The 19,031-nt window shown below is 39.8% G+C and overlaps 1 protein-coding gene across 6 annotated transcripts in view; it reads right to left on the reverse strand.

Annotated features, from left to right (window-relative positions):
* JADE2 (jade family PHD finger 2) overlaps positions 1–19,031 on the reverse strand; it is a 203,803-nt gene that overhangs the window by 45,632 nt on the left and 139,140 nt on the right. For all 6 annotated transcript variants that reach the window (XM_074290907.1, XM_074290908.1, XM_074290902.1 and 3 more), the window contains 2 exons: positions 4,743–4,954; positions 3,831–3,998 (listed from right to left, as the gene is read on the reverse strand). In XM_074290907.1, the coding sequence (XP_074147008.1) occupies positions 3,831–3,998; positions 4,743–4,954 (380 nt within the window). The remainder of the gene's footprint in view (positions 1–3,830; positions 3,999–4,742; positions 4,955–19,031) is intronic.

Genomic DNA, 19,031 nt, shown 5'->3' on the forward strand with positions numbered 1-19,031 from the left:
GGCAAATGTAGATGGACACAAAAATCAATCATAAAAATGCATTCTAAAAAAATAACAAAAGCTGAGTGCTACCAGTAGGAGGGTTGTGTGACCTATAGAAAAAGCTAAATATCTGTGATACTAGGTTCTCCAGACTGCCCCTTGAAGAAGTAAGACAGGACTAGAATTATGATTCTTCTTAGTATTAATTCTACTCAACCGCCAATCTTCAACTTTCTCCTCCTGTTTTGCCACTAGGGGTCGCTTGTGGTCCTATCACCTTTAATCTAATAAGGTGTTAATAAATTTAGCTTAAGGGATGGCAAGAGGACCTCTATTCATATCAAGAGTAGATCCTGCCCTTTCCAGCTTTGTTGGAATAACCATGTCCCCCACAGGTCGCAACAGGGAAAATTCAGGATCTCAAGATTTCAGGCTTGTTTGCTTGCATTTTGTTTTCCTTTTTGAACTGATTTTTCTTGTGCAGCAAAATAACTGTATGAATATATATACATTGTATTTAACATATATATATATATATTAACATGTTTAACATATATTGGATTACTTGCCATCTAGAGGAAGGGGTGGGGAGAAAGGGAGGAAAATTTGGAAGACAAAGTTTTGCAAGAGTCAATGTTGAAAAATTATCCATGCATATATTTTGAAAATAAAAAGCTTTAATTAAAAAAAACAAAACAAAACAAAACAAAAAAACAAAAAAACAACTTCAGGAAAGGGAGGAGGGAATCTTCTAGGCTACTATACCTCCGTACCCCCCCCCCCCAGACTTCCAACAGACTAATTCCAAATATCCATGAAAAATCACCTCTGGTTTTTTCATGGCTTGTCAGATGCCTAGGCTTATGACGTTTGTGAACTTAAGGCCCAGCAATGCTGCCTGTCTACCTCTCAGAAGGAAAAAGAATCATCTTTCCAAATAAAAATGGATGCATCTAAGAAGGTCACCATGGAGAATTTACCTGGGAGCTGAGAACTTTGGCCCGAAGGGGTCAACTTTGACTTCATGCATAGGTTCTGCAAAAAGACACTGTATCCTCAACCCCTATGTGCTTTGCACATAGTAGGCACTTCATAAATGCTCGCTGAATGAAACTATGAGCTCTAACCCAGCTGGGACTACCATTGAAGTAGGGAGACTTCAGGGCCATAGATTCAGTGCTGGAAGGGGCCTTGAAGGCCACTTCATAGATGAAGAAATGGAAACCAGGGCCCAGCTTGTGATTAACCAAGTTCACACAGGTAATAATCAAAAGGCTGTATGAACACAGGCTTTCTGACTCTGACCACTGTCTAAGTAGGACAGAACACTTGGTATTACTGTCATTTTATCACTGTTATTATTCTTACTTATATTAGTCCATTAAGCTGGGGGAGGGGAAGAGTAGCAGAAAAGGCAGCATTGCAGGAAGGATCTTTACCTCTCCATAAGGTACAGCAGCCTAGGAGAGTGCAGCTTCATCTTTCTTAAAAGAGATAGGAGGCTTTGGGGCCAAGGAGCAGCCCTACCCCTAAGGGCTGTCACTCTTATCTCTGCTCTGGCCTTTGCCCTACTCAACTTTCACTCTGTTCCCAGAGCCCCACAGCCAACAGGCAGCAAACTCCAAGGAGCCTATGTCCCCACCAATCAGCAGCTGGGCTGGCGAGGCGGGACACCAGCCTGGGCAGGGGAGGAGGGAGGCCAGGCCCCAAGGTGTTGGGAGAGGAGACAGGGGATAGACTGATAGATGGACCCATGATTCAGCAAAGCTCCAGGCAGAGCCTGCAATCTCTTGGCCCTGTCCCTTGCCCCATTCTCCTTCCCCTTGGAGGTTTCCAGAATAATTTTTTAATCTCTCTGATGGAAAAAGTTTAGAGAGCAGTTTGTCCCAAGTGTGAAAAAGCTGTCCTGAAAATCCTTGCTTTAAATCAAAGACTTGTTAAAGATGGAGGGGGCCTCATTTTCCTAAAATGTAAAGGAAAGGGGTTGGACTAGATTATCCCCAAGGGCCAGAGAGGGGAAGAAATTGATTCTGAATCCTACAGAACCCACAGGAGTGTCATTCTGAATATCATCTTACAAGCTACGATGACAGCTTAATTATATATTTAACTTAAACATGTTATATTTTATTCACCTCTTCCTCTATTTTTATTAGCTTAGGAAAAAAAAAATTAGCTTAGGAAAAACTTGGAAGTGAGGTGAAGCATTTCTCCTGTGGTCTAGAGGTACAGAACAGGATCAGGAACATGCAACAGGGTCCCAGTCTTAATTTGCCTAGCCTAACTACAACTTTTTTGTTATAAAGGAAGATCCTATGAAGAGGATGTTTAAGGGAAATAAATGACTGAAATGGAAAAAGATCAATAAAAATTTACTTTAAGTAAAAAGAAAGCCAAGCAAATGTGAATTGAAGGAGATCTTCTCAGGGAAAAGAGAGCTCTGAAAGCATGACAAGACACAGCAACAAGATTATGATTATCGATTATGATGGACGTGGTTCTTTTCAACAACGAGGTGATTCAGGCCACTTCCAATAGTCTGGTGATGGAGAAAGCCATCTGCACCAGAGAGAGAATTGTGGGGACTCAATGTGGATCATAATATAGAATGTTCACCTGTTTTGTTGTTTGCTTGCATTTTGTTTTCTTTCTCATTTTTCCCCTTTTTAATCTGATTTTTCTTGTGCAGAATGATAAATATAGAAATATATATAGAAGAATTGCATATGTTTAATATATATTGGATTACTTGTTGTTTAGGGGAGGTGGTGGGAGAGAAGGAAGGGAGAAAAAAATTTGGAACACAAGGTTTTGCAAGGATGAATGTCAGAAACTGTGCATGTTTTGAAAATAAAAAGCTTTAATTAAAAAAAAAAAAAAGATTACAAGAAGCTACTGGCAAACCAATGACTCTATGACCATAGGTTTTGATCTAGCAGGGGTTTGAGAGGTTAAACTCCTCAATTTATTGATGAGAAGCTGAGCCAGAGAGATCACACAGGGATTAAGTCTGACCCCTGAATCCTGAACCCCACAACACCACATTTCCTCCTGTTGCTTGTTCCTGTCATTCAGTCAATTCAGTTGCGTTTGACTGTCTGTGACCTCACTGGGAGGTTTTTTGGCAGACACTAGAGTGGTTTTTCATTTCCTTCATTTTACAGATGAGAAAACTGAGGCAAAATAAGGCTAAATAACTTGCCTACGGTCACACCAACTAGTCAGTGTCTGAGGCTGGATTTTAACTCAGGTCCTCCTGATTCCAGGGGCTGTGTTTTGTCTACTGCACTGCCTCCTAAATTATATGTCCCTCATAGGAAGAGATCTGTATCTTCAAAAACCTTTGTCTTACTGTCCAAAGAAAGTGTTTAACAAAGTTTTAATTCTTTATTTTAAAGAAAAAGACTCTATAGGTAATTCAGTTCAATCAATTGAAACCAATATTAAGGGTGTATTATGCACCAAGCATTGTGCTGGTTACTGGGAATACACCAACATGGAAAAGAAAGCAAAATTCTTCTAAGATCATAGTTAGCTGTAGAGTCAGGTCCCACGCTCAGGTCCCCGGCACCCTTTGTGTTTCCTACTTTCTCTTATTCCCCTAGCACTCTTTCCTTCCAACCAACACAGAGAACCCAGCATGGGAATGAAGGTTCAGTGAAGGTTGCTCTCTCTGGCCTGGACAAGACTGTGCTTCAAAACACAAAAGAAAAGAACTATTCTTTCAGAAAAGAAATCTTTTCTTTTCCACTCAGGGCAGTGCATTGCCCAATTTCTTTTTCTGACTACTTCTCTGGCTGATCTCAATGGTCTCTTAACAAAGGGATTTGATGTATAATTTTACTCACCTCAGGTATCCACAAGGCACAGCTGACATGCACCCATTTGGTCCCGCTTCGTGTTGGTTTGAGGGCTCCTCCTCTTTTGGGGCAGAGCAGACATCTGGGTTGGACACCCAGGGCACAGGTCCGGCAAAGCCAGCTTCCCGTGGGGACTTTGAGGATTCCATAGCAGGCCTGCACCCCCATGGGATTGAAGAGGAGAGCACAAGGTCAGTCATCAAGCCCCATGCAGCTCTCGTACTCAGCCTGAAATACCCTAGGAGTGATTGGTCCAAGGTAGCTCCACTAAGGCTTCTGCTATAGGAATGAGAGACCTGGTTCATCAAGTGCGCCATGGACCACTTCACTCCAATGTCCTGAAGAGGGATACCTAGGTATTCCCTTCAAGTGAGAGGTTACTTTATGGGGTCCAATGTTCCAATGCGTTCTCTATAACCTGGTTCTCTGGGGCAGGGGGTGATGAGGACAGGAAAGATTCTAGGTGAGGAAGGCAGAAACAACCTGGGGAGGGCTCAAAAAGTAGGTCTCCTAAGAAGGGTTCAATTTCAGATGAGAGGTTTCAGATCATCACGGTTCCATTCCCAAACACACACACTTTCACATGTTCTCACCCTTGAGCACAGTCTGACACACAGGCACTACCCAAAACCTCTTTCTCACACAAACTTCTTTTTCACATTCTTTCTCAGTCTCTTTCTCTCACACAGGAGTTTCACAAGCAGATTTAAAGGCTCACACTTTTTGTCATTTACAGGCATAATCCAACACACATTTCTCTCTCACCCAGTCAGTCTCATGGTCTGAGGCTTCCTCGATGTTTACACCAATCCCCACCTTCCCCCTCCTCACGATTTCACTAAGTGATGTTCATTCTTTGTCACGGGGTCCAGAGCCCAGCCCGGCCCAGCTGTGCCTCACCTGATGAACACACACATTGCATTTGTCACAGAACACCATCTCGTTGCCGTCCTCGCCCTCTGGTGAGCGGCACACGTCACACACGACATCCTCATCATACTCAATGCCCAGTCCTTCCTCTGTCTCGATAGCCATGTTCATGTTCTGGTGGCACAGAGTCTCCAGCTCCTCTAGCACCCTCTCCATGGTCATCTCGTCCAACTCTGGCTTTTCTGGGGAAATAGAAAGAACTTTCTGAGGAGGAAGACATAAGGGGAATCTATGGTTGATCCTGGGAAAACAAGAAGCCCCTTCTTAGAAGATGTGAAGCCAAGCTTCAACAGGCAAGGCATAATTTAAGAAAGATATAAGAAACTTTTGTTTTCTAGGTTTGACCCTGTTACCAACTGACTATGTGATCCTGCAGAAAGCATGATAGTGGAACGAGAACTGATTTGGAATGAGAGGACCCAGGTAAAAATTTCTGCTGCTTACTAGTGTCACCTTGTATAAGCCATCAAAATTCTCCAAGCCTAAATTTTCTTATCTAAAAATCTAGCCAGTTAGTTTACATAAGTGATATCCAACTCAAAGAAATCCCTACAGGCATCATATTAAATTAGAAAACCACAAATTCACATTATCTATATTGTGTTATAGTTTCATTGATTTTGTTATACATCCCCCAAATACATTTTAATCTGGTTGGCATCTCGAAAGTTTGTTGCCTTTGGGTCAGATGACCAGTGAGGCCTCTTCTAGCTCTGAGATTCAATTCTTAGCTTTGCTTTGAGTATGCTATTACTTGTAGAGGACCACAGATATTGGGGAACGCTGAGAAAAGGATACTTGAAGCAAAGATACTTACAACAAGGTGTTAACTCAGTGTGACTGATAGTTCTCTAGTAAACTTATATACTCAGTACTTAACATGGTGATGGAATGGTTCTCTAGTTCACACATACTTAGTGTTCTGTAATGATGTAATCATTCTGAGGTATTTAAGGGCTGAGAGAACTGGAAATGAGACATTCCATCTCTGACCATTCTCCTGGTGGCTCTCCTGCCTCCTGCACTAAGATCAAGGCCTGAGATCCTCCAGAGAGCTAGTACAATTACTCACTGGCAATGTAGATACTCAGAAAGGTTCTGTAAATAGGCCAGAAAAATTCCCAAGAATGAGACTGACAAACAACTGTCTGGATTATTTTAAGCAGAAGGCAGGCAGGATGCTTGGAAATCCCCATTTCCAGGCATTTTTCTGGGCAGGTTCATACATTTAAATAAACATTTACTAAGTACTGAGTGTGCCGAGTACTGCCCTCTTGGAATGCATCCTCTTTTTATAGGAGAATACTCAAAAGCACAGATAATGTCATATTCATCAGTTTAATCCAAAATACATTCCCGTCTAGGAATGAGACTACTTGCTATCATGTGGTCTTCCCTATTGTTGCACCTTTGTTTTGGAAGGCCTTTATCTCATCTCTGCTTACTGACTAATACCTTAACTCAGACTCCAAGGCCCAGATGAAACTAACTGATTGACTCATTCATTCTCAAATATGAATAAAGCACAAAAGATATGCTAAGTACAGAACAAGAGGCAGCTATGGATGGAGTAGTGGATAGAGAACTGTGTCCTGAATCTGCTTTGTGATCCTGGCTCAGGGAGAGACATGACCTTCCTTATATATATAATGAGGAGGATAGTCTGCTCTGTCTATCATGCCAAAATGGGGAAGAGGATCAAATGAGGAAATGAATGGGAAAGAGTTCTGAGACACAAAAGGAATGAAGCCATTATTGATAAAAGTCTGATGGCCCAACTCTATCCAAATTCTTTCATCTTCATGCAACTCTCACTTCCCTTGGTGCAATCTATTATTTCTGGGGCCAAATTTGTTTGACTTATTTCTCCTGTTCTCTTATTTGATCCTATCATCTTGAAGACCTAGAATCTGGCAGAACAAATCATCTTCCCATACTGATGAATACCAATTATCAGACGAAGCTGGTCTGGGCCACAGGGCCATGGTGGAGAGGGCAAATTTGGAGCATAGAGGCACTGTTGCACCTAGTAGTTCTCAGATCTTATATCTAATGTGTGTGCCTGGTGTGCAATCTCAATCTAAACAGGGCTGGAGGGACCTGGCCTTTAAGGAACATTTCATATCAGAAAGGCCAACAAGTTTTAAACAAAAGTAGCAAATTCTTGGCTTCCACAAGACCTATGGCTGTTGTGAAGGTCTGGACACACTATGCTTCAGATCCAGAAATGGGTAAAGTAGGAGGGGAGAAAAATTCTATCCCACTAAAGCTCTAGATAAATATAATCTGACAGCTTAAATGCTAGAAGGCCAAGTCCCTTAGAGATGGACACTGATTCTCAGGACAAGGAACACTAACCCTTTTCAAGTCAACTAAATAGAATTATATGTTTGATGCCAAAAGCTTCAATTCAGCACATATTTCATTCTTTCACCCACTGGCAAATTCTGGTCAGAAATGGGTTAGTTACCTCCCTTTTCAGACTCTGGGGAACTTTCAACTTTCCTATCATTACCACAGTTAGTTATCCTGTATACATATAGAGGTGGAGTCAGACTTTTAGAATTCAACAGGCCCATCTCCCTACCTTTAAAGAAGGGCACACATGGGGAAAGGAATTTCCATAATCTCCTTTAGTAATTGATTCCAATGTTTTTCATAAATTTTCCCTGGATCCTTTACCCACTGCCATAATGGAAATATTTATTTATTTAAAAAAAAAAACTCTTTATTTTCAGAACATAGGTATAGTTTTCAACATTCACTCTTGTAAAACCTTGTGTCCCAAATTGTTTCTCCTTCTTATCCGCCCCACACTATGGCAAGCAATCCAATATATAATAACAATATTTATGAAACATGTATAGTAGTTATCTCATTTGACCCTCACAACTTTGTGAAGTAGATGCTATGATCTTCATTTTACCAATCGGGAAAGTAAGGTTCTGAAGGTTTTTTGGGGGTATATTATTCAAAACAATAGACTTTGTTGAGCTTAAAGAAACGCCATATAAACTGCAAAGCACTATAGCAACATGAATTATGTTATTATAGAGAAAAACAGGTTAGGAAGCAGTGGTTCTGGATGGAAGGTAGGAAAAATAAAAATACACAGTATTATGTGGTTTTGAGGGTAAGGGACAGGGGAGGACTTGCATTATTTGGGGTGGGGCAAGTTTCTTCACACTATTTTCCTATACCCCAAAGATCTCTTCAATAGTGCTTGGCATCTCCTCACCCGGGCCTGCCTGGGCCAAACTCTCCCAGGCAGCCCCATGGCCCAGGAGCCTTTCAAGTTGTGTGAGTCACTGGGCTAGATCAGGCAGAGGCCTGGTGGGACCTGTCTCATTGCTGCTTGTAGAGGTCTCCCCTTCCTCCCTCCCCCTAGTTAGAGGCCTTAGTGCCATCCCCTATTCCCTTGGAGGCAAGCCCTCCTTAATCATTAACCCTTTGAAGCATAGAAACACCCACTGCTCATCTCCCATAGGCAGGCCCAAAGTGAAGAGCTAGAAGCAGCTACTTCCTCCTTCTCCTCCTCTGTTATGCTATTTTCTTTCTTCAGAACCTGTCATCCTCAGCAAGGAAAAGAAGAATACTAAGACCTCAAACTTACATGGTACTTTAAGGGGAATAAAATGCTTTCATCATAACCACTCCCACCTCACAGCCAAACACTTTTAGTCTTGAAAATGTGGAGCTGGTAAACAGTGAGATCCTGGAAGCTTCCCAGTCAGGCAGCACAGGGGCCTTCCCTAGGCCAGCACAGGATGCTCTCTCCTTCCCTTTGCCCCTTCCACTGCCTTTTTCTTATTCTCCCTTCCCCTTCTTCTCTTTTCCTCTCCCCCCCCCACTTCCCTTTCTCCTCTTCCTGTTTGTTCCTAGTTCTGACACTCATGTTCACAATACTTTGACCTTTCTGTGGGAAAGTTCTCATCTCAGATCATGCCAGAGGCAAGGAACTGACAATGCCAGCCCAATTCTAGTGGCTTTAAGGACCAAAGCTGGGGAAAACATAAAAGGAACATGGGATCTAGAAGGGACCTATCTTAGGGGCCACTTGATTTAACCCTTCCTTGGAAAGAGGAAGAAACGGAGGTCTAGGAAAGACAGGCACAGAGAAGGAAAGCACTATGCCCAAGTTATCTCTGGGGAGGAGATAGTACATACAGGACCAGAAACAAGGTTTTCTGGGCTTTTCCTTGACATATTTATATTGATGTATGATAATATTTCCAAAATGATGTCACTTCACAATAGCCATGAGATGTATAATAACAATATCAGTTACACATTTTTACAGTGAATTCCTTGAAACAACCTTATGACAAAGACATCCATTATTATCCCCAGAGCAAGTCTTAGGCTTACCCCCACTTTCTGTTAGGGAACAATGGTTAGGTCCCTCCCCTCCAGCTCTCTTCCTACCACTTGAGGGTAGAGGTCTAGGAGGAGAGTAGAGGTCTATGGCTGGACCAGCCACTGTGGGAACAAGGTTCTGTTCCCAGCTAAATCAGGTATCAGGTGCATCTAAGTATCTGGGCTGGGGGGAGAACAAACAAGGAGGGGCCTGGGAAGTAGTCTGGAGAGAAATTTCTGTTCTCTGCAAATGTATCTTCTCCTAGTCTCATGTCAGTCACCACTCATGGCTAGCTAGACTGTAAATTTTTCAGTGATACAGATACCAACGCGCCCCCTCCCCCCAGCCCAGGGCTAGGAGCCAAGATGGCCTCTTCCTTGGTCTAAGTATTCAGTCCCACACACACAGGTTAAATATATCCTGAATACAATTAGACTTCCCAGAATCTCCAGCCTCAGTTTTTAGTTTTCCAAATATTATAGGTTAGCCACTCTCCCTGTACATACAGATAACTAGGGTAGTTATAATCCTCATTATAGGAATTATTATTAGTCTTCAAAAAAGAAGGCAGAGTTGCAAGTTTTAAGATGAAAGTTGAGTGGGAATGGACAAAAAAACTTCCCTATCTCTTCTTAGTTGTATCACTTAATTCTTGATGACCTTGGGTATATCCCATCTCCCCAAATTCCTCTCCAGGCCTCAGATTCTTTATAAATAAAATAAGAGGACTGGTTCAGATGGGCCACTAATGTACTAAATCTATTTGTCGATACTGTTATCATTATAGTCCTTTATTATTCTAATACAACAAGAGTAAGATGACCATGATTTATCAGGTACATCTTCAAGTTCACAAAAAGAGTACTGGAGTGGCAATCAACAGGTTCAGGTTTCATTTCTGCCCATCATACTTAATTCTTCATTTGACCTAGGGCAAGTTAAAGCAAATTTTGGCTGGCTTTAAGGAAAAACTTCATAACAATTAAGGCTGTTTGAAACTCAATGGACTATTTCAGAAGGATGGATTGTTAACTAAAGATTTAACTTCTGTTAAGGGTCTTCATTTATTCAAGTTCTATAGCTGTCAAGAAGTTCATTGCCAACTGAGAAAATGGGAAATGGGTTCAAATTCTGGTTCTGCCATTTATTACCTATGTCATTCTAGGCAAGTCTTAACTCTTATTTCCTCCTTAGTAAAACTAAAGAATTAAGACTAAATGGCATCTAATGATTCCTCCAACTTTAAATCTGTTAATAGATTATTGTATACAGTAACGGCAATATTGTTTTAAGAACAACTCTGGACAACTAAATAATTTTAACTATTATAAAAACTCAAGTTAACTGCTAAGGACCTATGGAAATGCTATCTGCTTCCTGAGGAAAAAAAATGATAAATAAAGTATAGAATGAATTTACATAAATAAACATATTTGTGTCTAATGGTAACCATCTCTAGGGTAGAAGGGTGGAGGAAGGGAAGAAAAAAGTTACATGAAAACTTTGTTATATATTTAAAAGGAACAGTAAATTGTATTTGATAGATTTGCATTTTTATGTGCAATCATCTTTTTAAAAAAAATTCTACTATGTTATAGAAATTCTTATTTTATTTCATAAATTTAAAAAAAAAATAAAAAATTTTAAAAAGAAAAGAAAAATAAAACCCATAACCTATTGAGAAGATAAGAATGGAGATCATTTCTTATGGGGGGCTTTTCAGCCAAGAAGAAGCTCAATGGGAGATGTATTGGCTCTGTTCAAATATCTAAGTAAGGTACAGTGTTGCTTTGCCACAGGGGTGAGACTAGGAATCCCTAGAAGAAGTTGAAGAAAGGAAAATTTTGGTTTGCTATAATGAAAAAGTTCCTAACAATTAAGGCTGCGCGAAGCTCAATGGACTGCTTCAGGATGGCATAAGTTCCCTATTTCTAGAAATGATGAACAAAAGACTAGATGATTTCTTGCTGGATCTGTTCTAGAGAGGATGTCTTTTGAGGTTCAGTTTAAGCCTAGATGAATTCGGAGACTCTTTCCTTAGAAATGACCTCTGAGATTCTGTGATTATATGACCCTTTGCTGAGTATGGAGCCGGACTCCAATGGACAACAGTAGGAAGGGATGGAGCTTAGACCCTGGTTGGGATAAAACATGATGTGAGACCACACTTAGTGTTCACACATCATGCCTTCCCCAGAGATGCTTGATCACCTGGAATCTCATCACTATGAAGACTGACTCAGTTTTTGATATTCAGCACCCCTAGTTCCCTTTTTCCTTGTGACAGAGGACTAGCAAGATTTCCCTTTCTAGAGAGCTGGAATCAGAATTATCCAGATAACTCTCCATTTTCCATCAGCAGCTCTAGTTTTGATTCTACATACAGATTAACAGCCCCCTTTCCTTTTAGCTTCCTGATACACAGTAAGTGCTTAACAATGTTTGTTGAATTAAACCCTCAGGAAAGGGAACAGACCAAAATGAATGCTTCCACAGAAGAGGTATCTAGAATGCTCAGCCTTTAGAAACTCTTACAAATCAGAGTAGACTTCCTAAAGGCCTGGATCAATCAATTAATATGCATTTATTAAGTACCTACTAGGGACAGGCTGTTTTTGTCTCTCCTAAAGAATAACAGCACAAAGCTAAGGGCAACAATCTCTGTTTTTCTTCTTGTCTATTCCAATCCCAACTTGTTAGATGAATCTTCCCAAAAATACCATTGTAGTGGACAGGGTATTAAACTCCTCCCCCCCCCCCCCCCCCCCCCGAGGCTGGGGTTAAGTGACTTGCCCAGGATCACAAAGCTAAGAAGTGTCTGAGACTAGATTTGAACCCGGATCCTCCTGAATTCAAGACTGGTGCTCTATCCACTGCGCCACCTAGCTGCCCCTGCTATTAAACTTAAGAGGCAGAAAAATCTGAATTTAACTTCTGCCTTACATTCTTACTAGACTATGCAATTTACTTTATCTCTCAGTCTGTTTCCTCATCTGTAAAATGGGAATAATAACAGTATGTACCTCCCAGAATTGTAGTGAGATCAAGAGAGATAAAGGTAAAGTACTTTGCAAATTTTAAAGTACTATATAACCTTAAGTTACTATTATCACCACCATTATTATTGTTGTTCCTTTGCTCATTTTACCCCTACCTTAAGATATCCTCATCCACCTCTTGGCCTGTCATATCTTGCTGTATTATGACTTACTGTAACATTAGATATGGAATCACAGGATCATTGGTTTAGAAATGAAAGAGGTTTTAGAGTCCATGTAGTCCAATTCCTTCATTTTACAGATGAGGGAACTAAGAGCCAGAGAGTTAACTGACTTTCCCAAAGACATAGCTCCCCTTCCTCACTCACTAGATAAGCTACTCAATAGCTTCAAAGAGATTCTTCTTGGTGACCTTATGGAATCTGGCCAGGTTTCTGGTCAAGGAACATAGAGAATATAGGAATGCATAGAAAAAGTTGTTGACCACCCTTCTCCATCCCCCTCTTTTTGGGAAGACAGGAAGAATACTCATGTGGTATTGGGTAAATGGCAAAAGTGGGATTTTGGGGCAAAAGTCTACCTACTCCAAATTAAATTTTCTTCCTATTGCATCATGCTATTTTCTTCGAGTCCTGTGGGGGGAAAAAATGTCCTTTCCATCTTTATTTTCCTTAAGTCTTTAAACCAAGCAAATGTCTATTGATATCAGCTAGCTGAATAATAAGAGCAGAAAAGGATGAGAGAGCTTTTTTGTCCTCTCTCCACCCAACCCCCAAATTCCTGACACCTTAATTCCCTGTGTGTCCTCCCTCTTCCCAACCCTTAGTCCTTTTCACTTCTCAGCCATGGTGACACTTCAGCCTGGAAAAGACAATGGAGCCACTGTTATATCACAGCTTCTAAAGGCCAAACCACCAGCACATTGAGCTGTATCTACACGTTGGGACAAAGGGAAGCTACTGGATTTGCCAGGGAGGAAAGAATTGACCCCAAAGAAAAGGAAGAGATACTCCTGGGGAAAGTCTTCAAAAGGCTATGGAAGAAAAGAACAGATGCTGTCCCCAGTACCAGGCAAAGGGATTCATTAACTAACAATTGGGCACAATGACTCCTGAATCAAACCAGTCTATAAAGCACAGCCCAGGCACTCCCACTAAGGGAACAGAGCAGTAAACAGCTGAGATGGGAACCAGAGGTGTGAGCATTCATTCCATAGCTTTCTCCAGGCTGGCAGGTTAGGACAATGCCATGAGTCACTCCATTACCCATCCACCAAACTCAAAGCCTCTCTCCTGAGCAAAAAAGCCCATTGTCCATATCAACTCACCCTGTAAATGCATCTTTTTGACTTCAGAGCTAGGTCTGTCCCTAGTCAATGAAATAAAAAAAATTGATTCAACTACCAAAAATAAACAAAAATCAGGGACATGAGTGCTGTTTAAAATTCTAGATTCATCAAATTTGGACAAATCACCCAGTCTTGTAGAGCCTCAGTTTCCTTAAAAGAAAAACAGGGACAATAATCCCTATATGGTCTTCCGAATCAGTAGGTACAGAAAGGCTCAAATGAAAGGATGAATGGAAAGTCCATTTATAAACTGTAAAGTACTGTATAATAGACATTAAGTGTTACTATTACTTGTTTCCTGGCAATAGTACAGTTTCCTCCTGCTTCTATGGGACTTATGGGAGGGACCACACAAACCAGGACAGGGGTGTTTTTTAGTGCCACAAGTCCCCACATAGCACATATTAAGCCCCTTATTCCTTATTTTCCTAAAATATCTTAACTTTTTAAAAGGTTTATTCTATTTTTATTTATATCTTTTAAAAATATTACCTGCATTTAACATGTCTCTTTTTTTTTCTCTAACCAGCAAGCATATTTTTGTAGAAATAGGCAGAAAAAATGTTCAGTAAAATCAACTGCCCCACCAACCCAATCTGACAGCATAAGCAACATCCCACACCCATATCTTGCCTTTCCCCTTCCCCTATCCCCACCGACTCTTCTGTCCTTCTCCGTGTCATTCTCCTTGTCATAGAGAAAGCAAGAAAGGGCAACAAAAGCTACAAGCCCGACACCACAATTTCCTATAGCCATGTCTTACTTTATACAATAGATGTGTTCTTAGGAAGCCAAGTCACGTATTAGTAAATGGAATTCCTTTTCGTGGAATCATGGTATATTAGAATTGGTGGGTACTATAGAAGTTAATAATATTAGTCCCTCTTTTTTAGAAAAGGAAACTGAAGTCTAAAGTTTAAATAAGTCAGTTGCTCTAGCAGCTATTAAGTTTTGGAGTCAGAAAGTGAATTCTGGTCTTTTTACCTCAAGGACAATGTTCTTTTCAATACATATATTCCACTGACTTATACTGTAATTTCAAAAATGCTCAACTCAGTTCAAACAGTTAGTGAGATTTATTACATGTACAATTGCTTATGGAGCTTTAACAAAAGTTTTATTGTGTCTTTTTGTAAAATATAGATGAACCTTTCTGTGGTATGGGCAATTTTTGATTCTTCACCTTAACTGATCAGTTTTCAAAGTCTGAATTTTGATATGCAGGGATCCCATGTGCATTAATTAGAAAAAGTTCAGTTTGTGACACCTCTATTTTGCTATCATCCCTTGTCCACAGGTCCAGCACATCCTAGATTTTTATTCTCCTTTTCATAACCTGTGACAGAGGGATGTTGGTGCAGAGATGGGTCTTATCTAATCAATAGCACAGGGAGGCTGGAATCTTCTCATCTCTATATGCCTGATCTCTTCCCAACAACCACTGGGCCATATTATTAGCCACTTAAAGCCTATGGTCTGGATGTGAGGTCACACAAAGCCTACTTTCTTCTAAACATAAATGGTTTCCACAAATGCACTTTCAGAAAATTCAAAGCAACTAATTATCACCTGATACACCACCCTCTGATATTAATTATCCCTGAGGCTTAAGATTAAAGCACTCAAAGACTGTTTTATCTCCTAATGTCTTAGTATAGAGCCTCTGCTTTCACCAAGCGATTTGGGGAACAATCCATAACCAAACTATCTTTTTATCCCAATAGCAGCGAGGATTGGGTGGCCCATATTGAACCAAAGAAATTCATCAAAAGAACTAGTATAAATTCTTAGCCCTTCCCTGTACCAAAAATTCCCCTACATATAAGTTTTCCCCAAGGCTTTCTATTTTCAAACCCTAGCCTTCAGAAACAAGGTCTGGCCTATGTGGGAAGCAGGGGTTCTTAATCATTTTGGAGAAGTTATGGGCCTTTTTGGTAGTCTGGTAAAGTCTTTGAACCACTTTTTAGAATAAAATTGTTAAATACATAGAAAAGCATGGAAATATTTGTATGAAAATGATGAAAGATAAAGTGAACAGAACCAAGAGAACATTGCATAGTAAAAACAATATTATTTTAAGAGAGATTTTGAGCTACTAAGTTATTTTGACCATTATAAATACACAAATTACCTCTCAGACCTGTGGAAGAGGAAGGAATTTATGACCAAAGAAGAACTAGAGATCATTATTGATCACAAAATAAAAAATTTGATTATATCAAATTGAAAAGTTTTAGTACAAACAAAACTAATGCAAACAAGATTAGAAGGGAAGCAATAAACTGGGAAAACATTTTTACAGTCAAAGGTTCTAATAAAGGCCTCATTTCCAAAATATATAGAGAATATACTCTAATTTATAAGAAATCAAGTCATTCTCCAATTGATAAATGGTCAAAGGATATGAACAGACAATTCTCAGATGATGAAATTGAAACTATTTCTAGCCACATGAAAAGATGCTCCAAGTCATTATTAATCAGAGAAATGAAAATTAAGACAACTCTGAGATACCACTACACACCTGTCAGATTGACCAGAATGATAGGGAAAGGTAATGCAGAATGTTGGAGGGGATGTGGGAAAAGTGGGACACTGATACATTGTTGGAATTGTGAATATATCCAGCCATTCTGGAGAGGAATTTGGAACTATGCTGAAAAAGGTATCAAACTATGCATACCCTTTGACCCAGCAATGTTACTACTGGGCTTATATCCCAAAGAGATCTTAAAGAAGGGAAAGGGACCTGTATGTGCAAGAATTTTTGTGGCGGCCGTCTTTGTAGTGGCCAGAAACTGGAAGCTGAGTAGATGCCCATCAATTGGGAATGGCTGAATAAGTTATGGTATATAAGTGTTATAGAATATTATTGTTCTGTAAGAAATGACCAGCAGGATGATTTCAGAAAGGCCTGGAAAGACTTACATGAACTGATGCTGAGTGAAATGAGCAGGACCAGGAGATCATTCTATACTTCAACAACAACACTATATGATTCAATTCTGATGGACGTGGCCCTCTCCAACAATGAGATGAGCCAAATCAATTCCAATAGAGCAGTAATGAACTGAACCAGCTACACCCAGCGAAATAACTCAGGGAAATGAGTGTGAACCACCACATGGAATCTCCAGTCCCTCTATTTTTGTCCACCTGCATTTTTGATTTCCTTCACAGGTTAATTGTATACTATTTCAAAGTCTGATTCTTTTTGTATAGCAAATAACTGTTTGGACACGTATACATATAGTGTATTTAACTTATACTTTAACATATTTGATATGTATTGGTCAACCTAACATCTGGGGGAAGGGGTAGGGAGGAGGGGAAAAGTTGGAACAAAAGGTTTTGCAATTGTCAGTGCTAAAAAATTACCTATGCATAGAATATAAAAGCTATGATAAAAAAATAAAAAATAAATAAATACACAAATTAAAAAAGAAAAGATAAATTCCTGGAGATATATAGGGTAAATTCTCAGAAACAGTTTCCAATCTTGTATAAAGTGACCAACTCAGTTTGCAATTCTGAAATCTTCTAGAAACATAGACTCATACATACAAGCAGAGACTTGTAAAGGAACACTACTTTCAATCAGGGAGATGAGGCACTTTGACACACCTTCTGTGGCTCTAGCCTGAAATGCTAGTCTGGAAGGAATCACACAAATGCATAAGGATAGGTAAGAGAAGACCCAGATATGAGATATACATGTCAGAGTTCTATGTTAGAAAAGGCCCAAACACAGAATTTCTTTCAAGGTCATGGCTTTTCAACAACTTTCTGGTGTGCTGGAGAAAGCCTCCAATTCGAAGAGTTCAAAAAATAAAGACGACAATTGCTGGAGGGTTGCAGGAGGACGATCACACTAACTCACTGTTGATGGAGCTAGGAAATGGTCCAATCACTCTGGAAGACAATTTGGAATTCTATCAAAAAAGTCACTAAACTGTAGAAACCCTTTGACTCAGAAATAACATCATGAAGAAAATACTCCAAGTTGTTCAGAGAGTATGGGAAAGGACCCAAAAGAACAAAGTATTTATAGCAACACTTTTTGTTTTAGCAAAGTACTTTAAATGAAGGAGATACCTATCAATTAGATTAATGGCTGAACAAATTGTCTCATATGAATGCAATATAATATTATTGTACATTAATCAACAATTAATATGAAGAATTCAGAAAAACTTGGGAAGATCTGTATTAATTGGTATCGAGTAGAAACAGGAGAACAATTTACATGAAAGCCCCAAAAACATAAAGGAAAAGAATTTTAAAAGACTTCAGAATTCTGATCAATAGTAACCTATCATGAGTCCAGAAGACTAATGGTAAATCATTCCCATGTTTTGGGAGAGAAATGATGGACTAGAAATATAAATCACTAAGCATTTATTAAGCAACAGCAATGTGATTATTCTGAGAGTTGGAAATATGAACAAGCAAAAGACAGGGCTTGCCTTCAAAGAGCATATCTTATCATAACACATACCACATCATGTTATATTATAATGAGGAAAACTACACATAAAAGGAAGGAGGGAAGAAAGTATCAACATATATGTTCTAATTGGTCAATGAGTTATTTTGTTTTACTAAATTATTTTTCGTTATCACAAGGGAAGGCTTCTATGTTTCCTTCTTTCATTCTCTTTTTCTCTCTATCTCTCTCCCTTCCTTCCTGAAAGAAATTTTTAGAGGGTGGCAACTTATTTAGAATCAGCAATGAAAGTCATTTTATGTTGGTTGAAGAGTTGCCACTTTATGATCTTAGAATGGATGTCACAGTATTTAAAAAGAAAAAAAGGAGAAGAAAAAGAAAAAGAAAATCTGCATGAGAAACATTATTTTTTCAATACTTTTCAATACCAGACTAAATGTCTGGTTGCATGGTTAGTGATCAGCACCAACAGACAGATGAGAACTGGACTTTGTTGCTTCACAGCTCTAGGTGAAGTGCCAGCCAGCAGTTTCTCCTCAGCAGACTGCTCAGGCTGCTAACCTCTCCATAGCTGGATTCAGCAGCCAAGGTAAAAGCTAGAGGTTTGTGTCCAGGAACCCATCTTTGCAAACAGTCTTCCCCAAATAGTTAAGTTAAAGGGTGTGTCTCTCTTTAGCTTTTAGAGTTTCTTACCAAGCTCTTCTTTCTAGAGATTTTTTCTTCCATGTTGCCTGCATCCTTAACTTCACCATCTCCTGGCAAAGACTCAGCTTTTTGCCACTGAAAAGTTCCCATCATCAACCTGAGAGCTGCTCAGCAGAGTAGAAGAAGTTTAAGACAGTAAAAAGCAACTTGACTATGGAGTCAAGGGCCTGGGTTCAAATCTAGCCTTGGACTTATATGACCTTGAATAAGAAACTCAATCTTGCTCAGTCCCTCTCTCTTCAATTGTAAATGTTGAAGTGGATGGCTGCCAGCTCTAGCCTTCTATATGATCCCATGACTTCTTCCACTACCCTGCCTGGGTGATCTGGTTGTCTGCCAATTTTCTGCACATTAGGTTATAGGTGTTTTTCCAGACTCAATCATGAAACCTGTTACTCCGATC

This window comes from Sminthopsis crassicaudata, chromosome 2, assembly GCF_048593235.1.
Source record: "Sminthopsis crassicaudata isolate SCR6 chromosome 2, ASM4859323v1, whole genome shotgun sequence".
Classification (NCBI taxonomy): Eukaryota; Metazoa; Chordata; class Mammalia; order Dasyuromorphia; family Dasyuridae; genus Sminthopsis; species Sminthopsis crassicaudata.